Source organism: Rattus norvegicus, chromosome 14 (assembly GCF_036323735.1).
Source record: "Rattus norvegicus strain BN/NHsdMcwi chromosome 14, GRCr8, whole genome shotgun sequence".
NCBI classification, from domain to species: Eukaryota; Metazoa; Chordata; class Mammalia; order Rodentia; family Muridae; genus Rattus; species Rattus norvegicus.
Genome location: NC_086032.1, coordinates 5,108,325 through 5,126,125, shown reverse-complemented (window position 1 = coordinate 5,126,125; position 17,801 = coordinate 5,108,325). Strand labels below are relative to the sequence as shown.

Genomic DNA, 17,801 nt, shown 5'->3' with positions numbered 1-17,801 from the left:
CTGTGAATGTAATGGTTTTGATCACCAGCGGCTGATGCCTGTTGCAGCAGGGGCTACTCACAGAAAGCGATCCCTGTCAATCACAAAGAGCTCCCCTGCAGACACACTTGTGATGCACTGGAAGATTGTGAGCAGGTAAAGGAGGCCGGCTCTGTTGAGAGAGAATGGAGGAAAAGCAAACAGCAAATTCAACATTAAGACAGTTTCCTCCCAACCCAGCTTGCTCTGTAGATTAAATGACATTGCACAGACATTTCTTTTAGATAGGTGATAGATAGATAGATAGATAGATGATAGATAGATAGTTGATATCGATATATAGATGACAGATAGATATGTTAGATCCATAGATAGATGATAGGTAGACAGACAGACAGAAAGACAGACAGACAAATGGATGGATGATAGATGGTTGATATCAATAGATAGATGACAAAGTTAGATGATTGATAGACAGATAGATTAGATCCATATATAGATGATAGATAGATGATAGATGATTGATATTGATGGATGATAGAGAGATAGATAGATAGATAGATAGATAGATAGATAGATAGATAGATAGCCGGCCTGGAGAGGTGACTTCACAGTAAAGAGTGCTTGCAAAAGACCCAGGTTTGGTTGTTGCACCCACACGGAAGGTCACAACCATCTGTCATTAGAGTTGCAGGGGATCCTGTACCAGCTAGTTTCATGTCAATTTGACAAAGCTAGAATTATCTGAGAGGAGAGAACTGAGAAAATGCTTCAAAAGATCCAGTTGTAGGCAAGCCTGCAGAACATTTTCCTAATTAGTGATTGACATAGGAGAACCCAGTCTACAGTAGTTGGTAGCATCCCTGAGCTGTGGTCCTGGGTTCTATAGGAAAGCAGGCTGAGCAATTCATGGAGAACAAGCCAGGAAACAGCACCTTCCATGATCTCTGCATGAGTTCCTGCTTCCAGGTTGCTACCCTGTGTGAGATATTGTCTTGACTTACTTCAGTGATGGACTATAATGTGGAAATAAAAGGCAGTTAAACCCTTTCCTTCCCAACTTGGCTTTAGGTCATGGTGTCTCAATGCAGTAATAGTAACCTCAGCTGAGACAGGATCTGATGCCTTTATCTGATCATCATGGCACCAAGGCACCCACATAATACACAGAGAGATGTGCATGCAAACACTCATACATGTAAAAAATTAAATAAATATTTTTTAAAAGAAAGAAAGAAAAATGTAGAACTGTTCTGATTTTTAAAATTATCCCTCAGAAAGTGTGAGTCCCATGAAGTATCTATGGGTTGAAGTATGTCTTCTAAAAATTCAACAATTTGATAATGTTCCCTGATATGATGAACTTTTAGTGTGTCTTTTGGGAATTAATTAGTTTTAGATGAAATGACAAGAGTAGAGCCCCACAGTGTGGTCTGTGTCCTCATTAGGGGAAGACTCAGCAATGCTGCCTCTGCCATGAGAGGGCCCTGAGAGAAGGTGCCCAGACAGGAAGAGACCATGGCAGAAGCCTCCCCTTAGACTCTCACACTGCAATATACGGACACATTTAGTTTTAAATCCACTGAGCTTGTGGTATTTAGACATGCCAACCCAATCCACCACTTTGGTCTGACTAACAAAATTGTTAAGTATCATTCCTAATATACAGAAAAAGAAAGCAAAATAAAACTCCAAGTGGTGGGCTCTGCCTTGGTGTTTCCCTCCCCCCTCGCTGAGCCTTTTAGCCTGCTATAGCAAGAAATTGTTTACACCCTTGGGAGCTGCTCTTAGCCCCTGATTTGGGGCTGGGATTTTCGATGGCACCCTTCCTCCCCACTGAGCCTTCCAGCTTGTTGTTGTTTAAGAAGTTGTTTATGCCCCTGATTGGACCCAGGATTTTCCACCACACAGACTTTTCCTGTTTTCCTGGTTAGGGATTTTCACCTGCCTTGTTGTTTTCCATGGCTTTTGCCTCTGGTATATAAGGAGATCTCAGTAAAGCCTTGGCGGCACTAGCTGAAAACGGATGACCTGTGTACGTGGGTTCTTTCAATCCCGCAGACCTACGCCCGATATTCACACACTGGCAGCACAGGCACTGACATCTGGAGGTTCCACTGAGATTGGGAAAGTGAGGACAAACTGACGGGATCGTTCCAAAAGGCCGGCCGGCAAGGAAGTGGAACATACTGGGGACAAGCATTGACCACGGGGCAAAACTGGAAGTAGTGCTACAAAGGTTTTGTCTTAGCGATGGGAACTACAAGTTCCTCGTTATTGGTCATAGATCAGCTTGTAAGTTTACTCAAACAACAAGGTACTAGTATCAAGGTAAAGATAGCCCAAGATTTTGTTAAAACTGTAGAAGTCAGTCCTTGGTTTATAGCTAGTGGCAGTTTGAATATTCTGGATTGGAAAGGGAGATTGAGAAATTGGGAGAAAATGGGCCAGGAACAGCCCCAGTAAGCAGATTTCAGAAGGACCGCAGGAACTGAAAGCCTGTGAAAAGATAAAGATTTGGGGTAGTGGTGAGTAAACCTTGTAAAAAGGGGACAAGGTAATAATGGTAAAATGTTTTTGTGTATGTGTTCTCTTAGAGTTATGCTAAAATCTAGAGAAGCAAAGTCGATTCTCATAGATGCTTTTAGTCTGTGGACCCTGACTAGAGACAGTTTACACCCTAGACAAGAGAGAGAATGGGGTTGAGAAAAACAGTCCTCCAGGACTCTCCACAGATGATTTGGCAAAAGAAGGAAATGGGCTTAAGTTTTTTGGAGCTCTCCTGGAGACAGAAGGAGGTGTAGGAGACATCTTGCCCCCTTGCTGGCTCCTATTGGAGAAGTGCTTATTTCTGGTTCTGGTAGGATATCTGGGTCCCTTTGGTGGGACACCATCTAGTTCTCTTCCTCTATGTCTATTGTCTGTCCTTGGTGCACCAAGCTGTCCATGTATGTCAATTTATGTCTGGGTTTTGCTTCTCGTTGCTTTGAATGTTTTGTGTTTCGTGTTTTAAAAAAATGGTTAAAACGTTAAATGCTGGTTGTGAAAGACCCCCTCCCAGAAATGGAATTGTACAAGCCCAAGGCCCTCAACTATAGAAATAAAAAATAAGTTTTTAGATACACAGACTCAGAACTAAAATAAGCCTGGGAAAGTTCAGATGTGTCCAAGCTTTGTGGGACAAGCTGACCCATCATTTAGACGAAACAGACCATAAAAGAAAACAAAATACAGAAACCAGTCTAAATTATTGGTATTGCTTTATGGGCCACCTAACAAGAGATAAGCCCCTAGCCCCTGACATTCCGGACGCCCCAACCTACACGTATTCTCTTGCTGTGTGACAATCTCATTTAAATATATTTAAAATAGCCAATTGGGTGTAACCATGTATCCGCGCCTCACTTGAATCCACCAACCATGCATCTGCTTCTGTAAGCCTGCTTCTGCTCCCCAATACCCTATAAAAACCCGTCCCTGGTTCTGCTAGGCGCGCCAGTCCTCTCGAGCTGACTGGGACGCCTGCAGGTACCTGTGTACCCCAAAATAAACCCTCTTGCAGATTGTAGCCTGTGGACTCGGACTGGTCATTGGGCTAGGGGATCTCCCTTCTGGAGGGAAGATTCTCTCCGGGGGTCTTTCAGTTGATTCACCCATTGATGTAGTTTTAACTCCTTTCAAGAAAGGAACAAATAAATAAAAAGTTTCAATTGGCTTTTGGAGCCTGCATCTGTAGCTAGGAGCCTAAGTCTGCTAGGCAAGCTCCCCAGGGGGCTGGCTAAATGTTTACACTAGCCAATCCTAAAGGCACCAAGAGCTTCACAGTTTCTATGGTAATGGAAGTGATGGCTGTTTCTCTTAGAAAAATCTTTGACAGTGATTATTAGACTCAACAGGTGACAAGGTGTTTCTCTTAAAACTACAGCTAGAAAAAGTAAAAACGGTGATTGATTTAAATATTAAAGAGATGTGTAGCCACTTCATTTTTTGTTTCTGATTAGTTTTAAATGTATAATACACTCTACATGTCTTGGTTAAAGGTTACTGGCTTTTAAGTTATTGGGTATGGTTAAAAATTTGTAACATTGGTAACATAAAGTTGGCTTAAACCTCATAATTAGGATAGAGTAATTTTAGACAACACGTGACATGAGCCAACCCAGGGAAACAGGTCTAAATTAGAATAATATTTTAATAGAATTCTTATCCTAGAAACCAGACATAAAAATTTAGGGCAATGTCTCTTTGTTGAGGAATTAGAGCCTACACCATCGTCCATTCATATGCAAGAATTGGCACTCAAACTTTAAAACATGAGGAATAGACTTGGTGTTTTGGACAGACTGGATTTTGGAGAACAGATGGTTTGTTGGAGGTTGAGTTTTGTTTTCCAAAGTTATGGTTGTGCTCTGGTGTTAAAGGGAAACTTAAAGATTGTGGTTAAAGATTTCTAGTGTTACATTGGCTACAGTTTACAGTTTGATCACAGACGGCTCAAGATTCTAACTCACACATATTTGTAATTAAAAAAATTCAAACAGGTAGAGATTGTTACAAGATTTACAAAAGGTTGATGAGGCTATGGAACTTATAAGAACATTACAGCCTGTTTGCTCACTCCAACTGCTATTTCAAGAAATACATATACAATTATTATAGATTTAAAAGATTGTTTTTATGCTCTTTCTTTACATCCTGGTGATTAAGAAAGATTTTCATTTAGTGAGCTTGCTTGTAATTTTGGAGAGCCCATGAAGTGATATCATCGGCAAGTTTTGCCTTGAATCACTTTTGACCCTACATCATGTAAAAAAAAATTTTTGTCACTGCTTCAATACAAGAAGACTTTGAATCTTCCAGTGTATATTATTCATTATATAGACATTTTAATTTTACTACAAGCTTACAACATGCTTTAAATTTTTGGGAGTAGCTGCTGCTCCAGAAAAGATTGGATATTTCTTTTCAATATTTAAGACATTGGTCAACTGAGAAGAGAGAAAAAATTTTCTAAAATCTGTGCCATGTGGGTTGGCACCCCTTTTCCTTTGGTTTGGAATGGGACTAAGGCAGTGTCAAGAGAGGACATTCTCAATTGTTCTTGCAGGTCCTATCCTACCGAACAATTACTGAGAACAAGAAGATGCTACATGGATTGTTCGAGTTTCTGGTGTGATCCCCATACCTCTGGGTGAAGGCTGATGCCCAGTGGTACTCTACAGGCATAAAAAAAGACTTTGCCATTACTGCAACAGTCATTGCTGCCATTGCCATTTCAGCCACTGCTGCTACAGTGGCCGGTGTGGCCATGTCTCAGTCGATAGCTGTCATTGGAACTGTGGGACTATGGATACATTCTATAAAAGACACCATGAAGACTATACTTTCAGGGATCATTTCTATAGTTCGTTACTATAAAAGACACCATGGCATTGACTGTGCAAAATAGCACTAATATTCAGATTCAGTTGGTCATTCTTCATCTCAACCAACAAACTGCTCTCAATAGGACTTCCTCTGGGAAACCCATGTTCTATCTTGTTCTAACTTTTATCATCTATGTGTGTAAAACCCTGTTAAGGTACTTAATAGCAGCAAGGCTGTTGGGGATGAATGCTTATCTTGATTGCTTGCTCTTAGCATCTGCCCTTGGGTTGTTTTAGAGTACCAACAGATCCGGTCTCAGGCTAAAACCAAACAGGTTTGGTTTTCATTGGCCAGGAATAATCCATTGGCCCAAATTAGGCTCAGTTTGTACGACAAATAGTTAGCCAAAGACGGGCAACCTTCTGAGACCATACTCTCCTCAGACAGAAATCCTGAGGCTGGCAGGATTTTCAGAGACGAGAGTTTTGGAACCCCAGATTGATCCTAAGACAGGCACTACTTAAAAAAAATAAAAGAGGGGGCCCTACCTTGGTGTTTCCCTCCCCCCTCGCTGAGCCTTTTAGCCTGCTATAGCAAGAAATTGTTTACACCCTTGGGAGCTGCTCTTAGCCCCTGATTTGGGGCTGGGATTTTCGATGGCACCCTTCCTCCCCACTGAGCCTTCCAGCTTGTTGTTGTTTAAGAAGTTGTTTATGCCCCTGATTGGACCCAGAACTTTCCACCACACAGACTTTTCCTGTTTTCCTGGTTAGGGATTTTCACCTGCCTTGTTGTTTTCCATGGCTTTTGCCTCTGGTATATAAGGAGATCTCAGTAAAGCCTTGGTGGCACTAGCTGAAAAGGGATGACCTGTGTATGTGGTTTCTTTCAATCCCGCAGACCTATGCCTGATATTCACACACTGGCGGCGCAGGCACCAACATCCAAGGGGCTTTCATTCAATTAGCCACTTTGCTTTCACAGATGAAGAAGAATGAGCCAGCAGAGGGAATCCCCTCTCAACAGCTGGAGGCATCGCCACAGAGTTGTCATAGATGATTATTAAGGATGACCCTTAAAGATGACTATTCCTAAAATAGGACAACCATCTTCCTGAAAAGTTTTAAAATCTAAGAGTGCAAAAAAAAATGAATTCAGGCATGCATATTTATAAGAAATAATTTGAGTTCATGTGATACTGAATAAAAGGGAATAAAAGCCCCCTGCTGCCATGTGTCTCCTGGACACACGTGTCAGGTTCCTCTAAGGCAAATGGTGTGATTGGGGTCCTAACATCCTGACATATATGACAGTCAGGGGTCATTGACTCTCCTTACATAGGTACATAGTGGATGGATACCCAGATCAGATAAGGAGACCTTATTAGAGAGAAGAACTTGGGAGGCAGGGGCAGGATGACTGCTGTCGACTGAGGCTAGCCTGGGCTACAGGACAATCCTGGGCCTGTCAGGTTACAACTTTGGTCCTGCTTTAAAGAATCAAATAAAAGCAAAGGACCCAGGCACCCATGACAGAACAAAGCAGCAGGCCTGGGCTCTTCCTCATCTCCTCAAGAGCCAATTCTGCTTTTCAAGGCTCATCTGTTTCTCTCTCTCTCTCTCTCTCTCTCTCTCTCTCTCTCTCTCTCTCTCCCCCCCCTCCCTCCTTCCTTCCCTCCCTCCCCTCCCCGACAAAGGTGACCTCAGGTAGCAGGTATCCCTCCCCTCCAATAAATTTTCCTCCAGATCCCATCTGTGTTTTCATTTTTTTATTGACAAAACTAAGAATTTAGAAAGGGGAACCCTGTGACCCTGGCTACAGTTAACTCTGTGCCACATCTACTTACTGATCTGATTTTTAAAATATTTTAATTATAGATAAACAAATCATAGTTAAATGTATAAAGTATAAAAGAAATATAATTCATGAAAACTTCTGTGAAATAATTTAGTGAAACTAAATGAAGTGATACCCACCTCTACATCTCTATGGTACCTCATTTGAAATACATTGTGTTTGCTGGATTGAATGTGCCATACAATTTGTTTCAGTGGAAGAGAATGTTACTTCTCCAGGTTAATGGATTTTGTACTCTCAGCCCATATGTGTCTCTTCCATGCACACCTCTGGCAGTTGCCTCTGGCAGTTGCCACTGTCAACCAGGCTGCCTGGAGCTTTATAGTCCACACGTATGTGAAACGTGTGCTTGCCTCTCTGTGTCCTTAGATTACTTTACTTTGCATGATGTTCTTTAAATCTTCAATTCTATCCTTTATTGTTGAAATTCCCATTTTCAAGATAAGCACACTACAATTCTCATTTTCTTTGCCAGTTTTCCGTTGGCAGACACTTAAATCCCTTAACTTGGTTACTGTGTGTAATGTTCCAATGTACATCAGACTACAGATGCATTCAGGGAAAATAATTTCAGATGTTTGTTAGTATGCTGTGATGGTTTGTATATGCTTGGGCCAAGGAGTGGCACTATTAGGAGGTGTGGCCTTGTTGGAATATGTGTGTCCCTGTGGGTGTGACCTTTAAGACCCTTATCCTAGCTGCATGGAAGCCAGTCTTCCACTAGCAGCCTTCAGATGAAGATGTAGAATTCTCAGGTCCTCCTGCACCATGCCTGCCTGGATGCTGCCATGCTCCCACCTTGATGATAATGGACTGAATCTCTGAACCTGTAGGCCCAATTAAATGTTGCTCTTTAAAGACTTGCCTTGGTCATGGTGTCTGCTCACAGCAGTAAAACCTTAACTAAGACCTATGCACAGGATGAATTTTTGGGTCTAATTATTGCTTTTAATGCCACTGTTTCCCTATTCTGTTGCCATCTCAACCCTATAGGACTGTGGAGCCAAAGGAGCTCTATGCCACAAAATATGATTTTCCATATATTAAACCATCCCTGCCTGCCTGGGATGAAGCCTACTTGATCATGTTGGATGATTGTTTCGATGTGCTCTTGGATTTGGTTTGCAAGAATTTTATTGAGTGTTTTTGCGTCGATATTCATAAGGGAAATTGGTCTGAAGTTCTCTTTCTTTGTGGGATCTTTGTGTGGTTTAGGTATAAGAGTAATTGTGGCTTCAGAGAAGGAATTCGGTAGTGCTCCATCTGTTTCAATTTTGTGGAATAGTTTGGACAGTATTGCTATGAGGTCTTCTATAAAGGTCTGATAGAATTCTGCACTGAACCCATCTGGACCTGGGCTCTTTTTGGTTGGGAGACTTTTAATGACTGCTTCTATTTCTTTAGGAGGTATGGGGTTGTTTAAACGGTTTATCTGTTCCTGATTTAACTTAGGTGCCTGGTATCTGTCTGGGAAATTGTCCATTTCCTGCAGATTTTCAACTTTTCTTCAATATAGGTTTTTGTAAGTAGGATATGATGATTTTTTGAATTTCCTCTGATTCTGTAGTTATGTCTCCCTTTTCATTTCTGATTTTGTTAATTTGGACACACTCTCTGTGTCCTCTCATTAATCTGGCTAAGGGTTTATCTATCTTGTTGATTTTATCAAAGGACCAACTTTTGGTTCTGTTGGTTCTGCCGTTCGAGTGCCCCTATCTTCTGGTTCCCAAAGGCCATATACAGTTTCCTCTTGGGACAGGGATGCGGGCAGGGGTGGGCAGTATTGGTGGTCTCTGCTGCTCTGCATTCTCAGGAGTCCTGAAGTTTCTTTAGTTGTCAAAACTCTCAGGCCATTGTGAAGTACCCTGCTCTGTTTTGCACACAGCATTGAGCAAATCATTTGCCTTACATAAATTTCAGTGAGAATTCTGACAAATGTGCTGATGCTGACAAAATATGTTCGGCACATGCTGTAGTTTAACATAAAAGGATATCTTTTCATGCAGATATTTCACTCGCTTGGTTAGAGGCATACCTAGGCATTTTATATTATTTGTGACTACTGTGAAGGGTGACATTTCCCTAATTCCTTTCTCAGCCTGTTTATCCTTTGAGTAGAGGAAGGTTACTGATTCCTTTGAGTTAATTTTGTATCCAATCATTTTGCTTAAGTTATTTATAAGGTTTAGGAGTTCTCTGGTGGAATTTTTGGGGTTACTTAAGTGTACTATCATATTCTTCACAGAGTTAGAAAAAGCAATTTGCAAATTCATTGGGAATAACAAAAAACCCAGTATACCAAAATCTATTCTGAACAATAAAAGAACTTCTGGGGGAAAGCACCATCTCTAACCTCAAGCTGTATTACTAAGCAATAATGCCCTAAAACTGTATAGTATTGGTACAGAGCCAGGCAGGTAGATCAATAGAATAGAACTGAAGACCCAGAAATGAACCTTTAGTCACTTGATCTTTGACAAAGGACTTAAAACCATCCAGTGGAAAAAAAGATAGCATTTTCAACAAATGGTGCTGGTGCAACTGGAGGTCAGCATGTAGAAGAATGCAGATTGATCCCTGCTTATCACCCTGTACAAAGCTTAAGTCCAAATGGATCAATGACCTCCACATAAAACCAGATAACTCAAACTAATAAAAGAAAATGTGGTGGAAAATCTTCAAACAAATGGACACTGAGGAAATTCACCAATGGCTTATGCTCTAAGATCAAGAATCAATAAATAGGACTTCATAAAATTGCAAAGATTCTATAATGCAAAGGACACTGTCATTAAGACATAATGGCAACCAACAGATTGGGAAAAGATCTTTACCAATCCTATATGTGATAGAGAGCTAATATCCAATATACAGAAAGAACACAAGAAGTTAGACTCCAGAGAATCAAAGAACCCTATTTAAAAAGGGGGTACATAACTAAACAAAGAGTTCTCAAATGAGGAATATTGAATGGCTGAGAAACACCTAATGAAATGTCCAGCATCTTTAGTCATCATAGAAATAAAAATCAAAACAACTCTGAGATTCCACCTCACACCAGTCAGAATGGCTAAGATCAAAAACTCAGGTGACAGCAGACACTGGCAAGAATGTGGAGAAAGAGGAACACTCCTCCATTGTTAGTGGGATTGCAAGCTGGTACAACCACTCTCAAAATCAGTCTGGAAGTTCCTCAGAAAAGTGAACATAATACTCCCTGAGGACCCAGCTATACCACTCCTGGGCATATACCCAAAAGATGTTCCAACATACAACAAGGACTCATGCTCCACTATGTTCATAGCAGCCTTATTTATAATAGCCAAAAGCTGGAAAGAACCCAGATGCCCTTCAACAGAGGAATAAATACAGAAAATGTGGTACATTTACACAATGGAGTTCTACTCAGCTATTAAAAACAATGACTTCATGAAATTCATAGGCAAATGGATGGAACTAGAAGATATCATCCTAAGTGAGGTAATCCAATCACAAAAAAACACACATGGCACGTACTCACTGATAAGTGGATATTACCCCAAAAGCTCAGAATACCCAAGATACAATCCACAGACTACATGAAGCTCAAAAAGAAAGATGACCAAAGTGTGGATGCTTCAGTCCTTCCTAGAAGGGGGAACAAAATATTCATAGGAGGAGATATGGAAACAGAGTTTGGAGCAGAGACCAAAGGGAAGGCTATCGAGAGACTCTCACACTTGGTCCCACAAACAGTCACAAGACCCAGACACTATTGCAGATGCTAAGAAGTGCATGCTGACAGGAGCCTAATATAGCTGTCTCCTGAGAGCTCACAGTCAACCATTGGACCAAGAATGGGGTTCCCAATGGAGAAGTTATAGAAAGGACTGAAGGAGCTGAAAGAGTTTGCAACTCCCTAGGAAGAACAATAATGTCAACCAACCAGAGCTCCCAGGGAATAAACTACCAACCAAAGAGTACACATGGAGGGACCCATGGCTCCAGTCCCATGTGTAGCAGAGGAGGGCCTTGTGGGGCATCAATGGGAGGAGAGGCCTTTGGTCCTGTGAAGGCTTGATGCTCCAGTGTAGGAGAATGCCAGGGTAGGGAGGTGGGAGGGAGTGGGTGGTTGGGTGGGCAAGTACCCTCATAGAAGCAGGAATATGGGGTTTATGGAGGGGAAACCAGGAAAGGGGATAACATCTGAAATGTAAATAAAGAAAATATCCAATTAAAAACAGAGGATATCTTTAAGGCCACATGATAACTCAAACTAGACAACAACCATAATAATGACAGCTATTTGAGAAGTCAGACTAACTGAATCCAATCTGTTACCCAACACTCACATTCAAACAAATCAAGTGTATTCAGGAAAACTGACCCCAAATCCACAATTGCAGAATAGATAGGTAAGCTAAAGCCATGCCTGCACCAAGGGCACTATCAACAGACTAAAAAGGCAACACACAGAAGGGGAGAAAATGTGTGTGCATCATGTATGTGGTGAGGGGTTCATATTTCAGAAACAAAAATAACTGTAACTCAATAGCAAAGAATAATCCAAGTCCAGTGAGATGGTTTAGAAGGTAAGATAACTATGCCAAGCTTGATGACCTACAAGCAATCCCTGAAACCCAAGTGGTGGGCAGATCAGCTCTTGTCAATTGTCCTCTGTCTTCCACATCCATACTGTAGGACATACATGCCCACACACATACACACACTAAATAAATAAATAAGCAAACAAATAAATAAATAAATTTGGAATGAAAAGAAAATATTCTAATTTAAAATAGGAAAGGGGGTTCTACAAAGAATTCATAAAGCATTGGATGCTTAGAACAATTCCTTGTTCTAAGCAAGAAAGAATATGTTTGTATGAGAATGTAGACATACTTCAGCTCTTGTGTTCTGCTGGTAAGAATATAAAACAGTACAGTGGAGTGGAGACAGGATATCAGTACCTCAAATAACACAGTGGCCTTATGGTGTGTCAACTCTAGCCCTCTATCGTAAGGTCAAACTTCCAGGGCCTAAACACATGTATTGTCCATGCAGCAGCATCTTTCATAATAGGCAAAGGTAAGAAAAAAACACATTTCCAGGCAAGACGAATGAGAAGCAACAGCATGTGCACACAAATACAATTATTCTGCCCTATAGAGTCCGAGAAATCCCCACACATGCCCTTTGGATGAGTCCTGAAGACATTACACTAATGGAATCAAGTCAGGGTCCCATATTAGTCAGATTCAAAGACAGACAACAGAGTGGTGGTTGCCAGGAATTGAGAGTAATTTGTTTTGTGCTCTCTCTCTCTCTCTCTCTCTCTCTCTCTCTCTCTCTCTCTCTCTGTGTGTGTGTGTGTGTGTGTGTGTGTATCTTCTCCCAGAACTATGGGACTCCATGTAGGAAGGTGAAGAATTGCCCTTATGTTTAGATTGTGGCTAGAGTCACATACACCAAAACCGTTCCCTCCTTTTGGGCTGCCTTATCTAGCCATGATAGGAGGGTATATGACAAGTCTTCTTGAAGGTTTTTATTCCATGTTTGGTTGGTGTCACTGGGAGGCCTGCTCTTTCTTTGGAGAAGAGATGGGGGTGCATCTGGGAGAGAGAGGTGGTAGGGTGAGAGACTGGGGGGAGCGGAGGGAGGGAAAATGTGGCAGGGATGGAATATATAAGATAAGGATTTAAAAATGTGAACGATGGCATGGTATGTATAGGATCCACACACAAATACAGGAAACGTGAGCTCTCCCGGCTGGCCTTCAATGTACAGCACACCCGACCACCTAATGAACGCCTACTCGTCATGAATTCCAAGTCTGAATGGATAAATAAATAAGCTTGACAAAAATGACAGCACTGTCTCAAAATCAGGACCTAAATTTGCTTACCTTATGTATACTTCAATACAACCATTTTTCAGGATCTGGAAAGCGATGCCTACCAGTGCTGCCAGCGTGGCTGTGATAACAGCCTATCGAAGAGAAAACGAGAACAAAGGGAAGTTTCCATTAGGCGTAGAAAGTACTCAACACGTTGTCCATTACTTTAAGATATGTGGTTTCTAATCATACCTGACAGCATATTTTGACCAGAATCCTGGGAGTATACAAAACATGCATGTTTATAGACTGATAGCATGTTAAATGGAAAGTTGAGGGCCCTGCAATCTGAGGCCCTAACAGTACAGACTCTGGAAAAGAGAAGGTTTCTCCCTGTACCCCAGGGGGACTGGTGAGTGAAGGTAAATAATAAAATTAAAATCCACTCGTGACACAGTTTCTAACAGTGCATTTGTTTGCTGAGCAGGGGTGAGCTTGTCCTTACGTGTGGAACCTCTGGGAAGTCTGTGCCTGTGCAACAGGGAGCATTACAGCTGTCAGCCTGCATTCCCATGGCCAGCTCTGCAGCACCCAGTGCTTCTGCTGTCCATCATTTCTGTCAGTGCTGCTCTATCATGTCAGCAGAGGGGGCCTGTGCTCAATGAGTCTCACCCCTCTCCTGCTAACCCTCAGCTCCCCATGTACTCTGTGCAGACAGCTCATAGAAAGGCTGCACAGCTTCTGGTCAGAGGGTCAAATGACTTTAAAACAGGCTTCACTTAGCTAAGGGGTGAGGTGACATGATGCTGCAACTCATCTGAGATATTCTATTATTCATGTCGTTACTTTTTAAAAACAAGAAATTATAATCTAAAGGAAAATATTCTTTCATGAAAGATGATAACTTAAACTGAAAACCCAAATCCAGGGCTTGGGGGTCTGGCCCAGCTGTTAAGAACATTTGCTGCTCTTGCAGAGGACTTGAAAGACTTCTCACAAGCACCTGAAAGTCAAGTTCCAGAAGATCTGATGCCTTCTTCTAACCTCCATTGGCATGCAAATGACACAGTTATACATGCAGATAAGATGCTGCCATGCATAAAATTGAGTAAATACAAATTTAAAAATGTAGTCCTCAATTCCTAGCCTTGATAAGATGTGCACACACACACTCACACTCATACACACTCACACACACTCATACACTCACATACTCAGACATTCACTCACATACACACACAATCTCACATACACACTCACACACTCACACACACTCACATACTCACACATACACTCAGACACTCTCACAGTCACATACAAAGACACATACTCACATTCACATACACACTCACACACATACATACACACACACTTTTTATGTCATGTTATTGCCTCATTGTTCAACAAGTGTTGACACAATTTTATAGGTGTAAATACTCACTTGATTCCAAATAATGTCAGACCCTTTTTTCCCAATGAGATACAATATAAGAATGCCCCTTTTATGACATCTAAGTATAAAGACCAATGTGTTTGAAGCAACTGACAGTATAATTGGAATGACAACATACTCACATACACACAAAGAAGGCCGCAACATTGAAATATGAAAACAGCTGTAGATGTGTTAAGAACTAGGTGGGGTTTCATCACAGCCAACAACTGGCCATCCGTATTCAACAGAAGCTACAAGTGTGATAATAAAGTAAAACCCATGATATAGCAAGGTGAACTGATTATTATGATTGCACAGGAACAGAAATGCAGACCCACAGCAGAGTGCTTACCCTCTAATGGCGAAGACCCTGAAATCAATAGACAACACCATAGAACCATCATCGTTGGCACAGTCACCATCAACGAAATACATAAATGAGTTTGCTTTGGCCAAAGTAAGCAGGAAGAACTACATTTCTGTGACATTCATGATTCATGTTACAATAACAAACACTTTAAGGCAGGATGACCATTGCTAGAGAGACAGTTTAAAGAAAAGCAGAGAGTGCCCTCATAACAGTTCCCAGCTGAGAGAGGAGTCTTGTTAGGTCTGGTTGCACTGTGTATAAACTGGTCTCTGAGTAGCTACTGCTCTAAACACCAGCCCCTAAAAAAGAGATCAGCCCTCCACAACAGACTCATCGCTCAGGCAGTAGACACACAGGCTCCCCTCAGAGGGGTTCAATGGCATTGTTTCCTCACAGACTGATTTCAGCTACAGATCAACTCTTCTTTCCCTCCCTTTCTCTGGCCATCTCCACCCTTTCTCCACTGAAACTTTCTCTAAAGTCCGTTCTTTCAACTGGCATGCTATGAATTTTATCTGTTTGTGGAATTACCATCCACCTACCTACATGGAAGGTTGTGCCTCGAAAAATCCTTTGTGCTCACTTTACTCATGCCTGTACTTGAACTTGAGGATGCACTGGTGAAGTAAAGAATACAGCTGAGAGGAACTCCCAAGTGTGCCTCTCATTACTTCATGCAACCGTTGAATCAAATGTCCTACTTGGATTAGCCATTATAGTTCTTCTAAGTGAAAAACGACCACTATACACCTTTTCCATAAGTATGAAGTTAATCATGTTCTCGTTGCACCGTGAACATTTCTGCACGGCAAGAACAGTGGAACAACAAACACATGGACAATAGCAGAAGGCAAGTGTGACCCAGAAGTCACTGACACAGACATAAATTGTTCCCAATTGAGTTTTTCACAATACATTTAAAGTAATTCATCAGATTACCTGTTTCGCAGTGACCAGTAGAAAACCCCGGATATTTTTGAATGATTGATAGGTAATCCACATGAGTTGATGCCAGAAAGGGGTGACACATGTGGTCTCCACAGCTGAGTTCCTGTCCAGCTGCTGTTGCCCCAAGAGTTGATCCAGTCTGGCTCTTGTGTCACTGTGTAAGCGGGACTGGGCATACATATTGGCCAATTTTTTTGTGGCTTGATATTTTCTCTCAAAAAGTTCTTCATAGTTTCCAGCTTTGTGATGAATGTGGACAAAGACAAGAAACAGCAGAAAGTAATTTAACTGATCTTTCTGATGAATAGCATGTCGAATTCCTAACTGTATTTTATGTTGACTTTTCACACTCATTGTGTATGGATTGTTCTTTGAGACCGTCTTATGTGACCTAGACCTCCCTCGAAGTTGCTATGTTGTCAAAGGTGACCTTAAACTTCTCCTGGTCAGCCTGATTCTGTTTCAAATGCTGTGGTTACTGGCGTGCACCTTCATACCCAGTTATGCAGGGCTGGGAATAAAACTCCATGCTTTGTGCTTGCTAGGCGAGCACTCTCCTGGCTGACCTATATCCTCAGCCCACAAAAATGGAAGAATGAAACAATTGCTACAGTAATTAGAAGAGCATCCCTAACTGTGATGGCTATTCCTGGCTGTAAATTTGATTACATCTAGAATGAACAGAAATGGAAGGCACAACTGTGATCCCCATCTTGAGGCTGGAAGGCACAGGTTTCTGTGATCTTGGCATGGAGATCTTGAGGCATAGTGGCCATGAAAAGCTTAGGCCCAGGCACAGTAGTACATGCCTTTAATCCCAGGAGATTGAGGCAAAGAGATCTCTGATTTCAAGGTCAGCCTGGGACAAAGCAAGTTTTAGATCCAGGCCTGGTGGTACAGACCTTAATCTGGGCCACACCTTTTGCTGGAGACCTACATAAGGACATTGGAAGAAGGACGACTCACTCTTCTTTGACTGCTTGCACTTACTGGTCAGCATATCTGTTGGAACTCAACTTCTAGAGAAGAGCAGCTAAGACACACAGCCTTGTGGGGACTGAGCAACTACTAGATTCTTGGACTTCCCATTCACAGCTGCCCATTGTTGGGTTAGTTGGACTACAGACTGTAAGTCATCACAATAAATTCCTTGATATACAGAAGCATTCCTTAGGTCCTGTGACTCTAGAAAACCATGACTAATACACTAGCTGACCTGATGACTCTTATTATCCCACGGATTGAGCAACTGAAGGGCCTTTTCCCTTCTGGACCCTAATTCTTAATAAAGAATTCTCATACAGATCTATGTTTCTTAATACAGAGGTCTGGTCCCTGCTTTCTGCTACATGCAAATGTATACTCAAATGTATAAAATGCCAAATTTCCTTCTTAAATTACAATGTGTCACAGTTTGTCACACAGAACACCCTCTTGCAAATGTCCATTGCAATGAGTCATTGGTCTGTTTTGAGGCCTCTGGCTTCTGCTGCGTGATCAATTGTTACAGGGACTTCTCTCAGATATCTTGCTGTTGCCCTGAGTCATGGAGATCCTGTAGTTTTGGATCTACAAGAGCAGCCCTTTCACAAGCTCCAGCAGGTCAACGATGGAGCAGAGGTTGGGGTGGGCCCTGGGTCTGGGCCTCTGTGGTAACTGAGCGCTCAGCCCACCAGCTCTCTGGTATCTTCATCCCCAGGGTGAGCACTACCACAGCCAGCTCACCCAGTGTTGTAACCAGTGAGAGACAGGGCCACTTCTCCCACTCTCATGCCCTAAAAACCAGCTCACCAGCCCCCCAGGCCACCAGAATTAGCTCTACTGTGGTGTCCAGGTGAGATACAAGGCCCACTCTCTAGAGTGCTGCAGCCAGAGGGGGCAAGACCAGCTCTCCTGTTCTCCCACCCTTAGGGCAGGCTCACCCTTTCCTAAGCCTGGCCAGATCTACTGTACTTCCCTGGTGAGGGGCAGGGCCAGCTTTCCCACTCTCTTGCCCTAGGGCTGGCCTACCTGCTCCAGGACCAACTCAT

General features: G+C 42.1%; 1 protein-coding gene and 1 pseudogene across 13 annotated transcripts in view; one reads left to right on the top strand and one right to left on the bottom strand.

Moving 5' to 3' along the window:
* The window catches only part of Abcg3 (ATP-binding cassette, subfamily G (WHITE), member 3), a 75,488-nt gene that overhangs the window by 17,637 nt on the left and 40,050 nt on the right, over positions 1-17,801 (bottom strand). For all 13 annotated transcript variants that reach the window (XM_039092264.2, XM_063273449.1, XM_039092263.2 and 10 more), the window contains 3 exons: positions 15,763-16,010; positions 13,088-13,170; positions 62-151 (listed from right to left, as the gene is read on the bottom strand). In XM_039092264.2, the coding sequence (XP_038948192.1) occupies positions 62-151; positions 13,088-13,170; positions 15,763-16,010 (421 nt within the window). The remainder of the gene's footprint in view (positions 1-61; positions 152-13,087; positions 13,171-15,762; positions 16,011-17,801) is intronic.
* Positions 5,354-5,452, top strand: LOC120096854 (small nucleolar RNA U3; annotated as a pseudogene).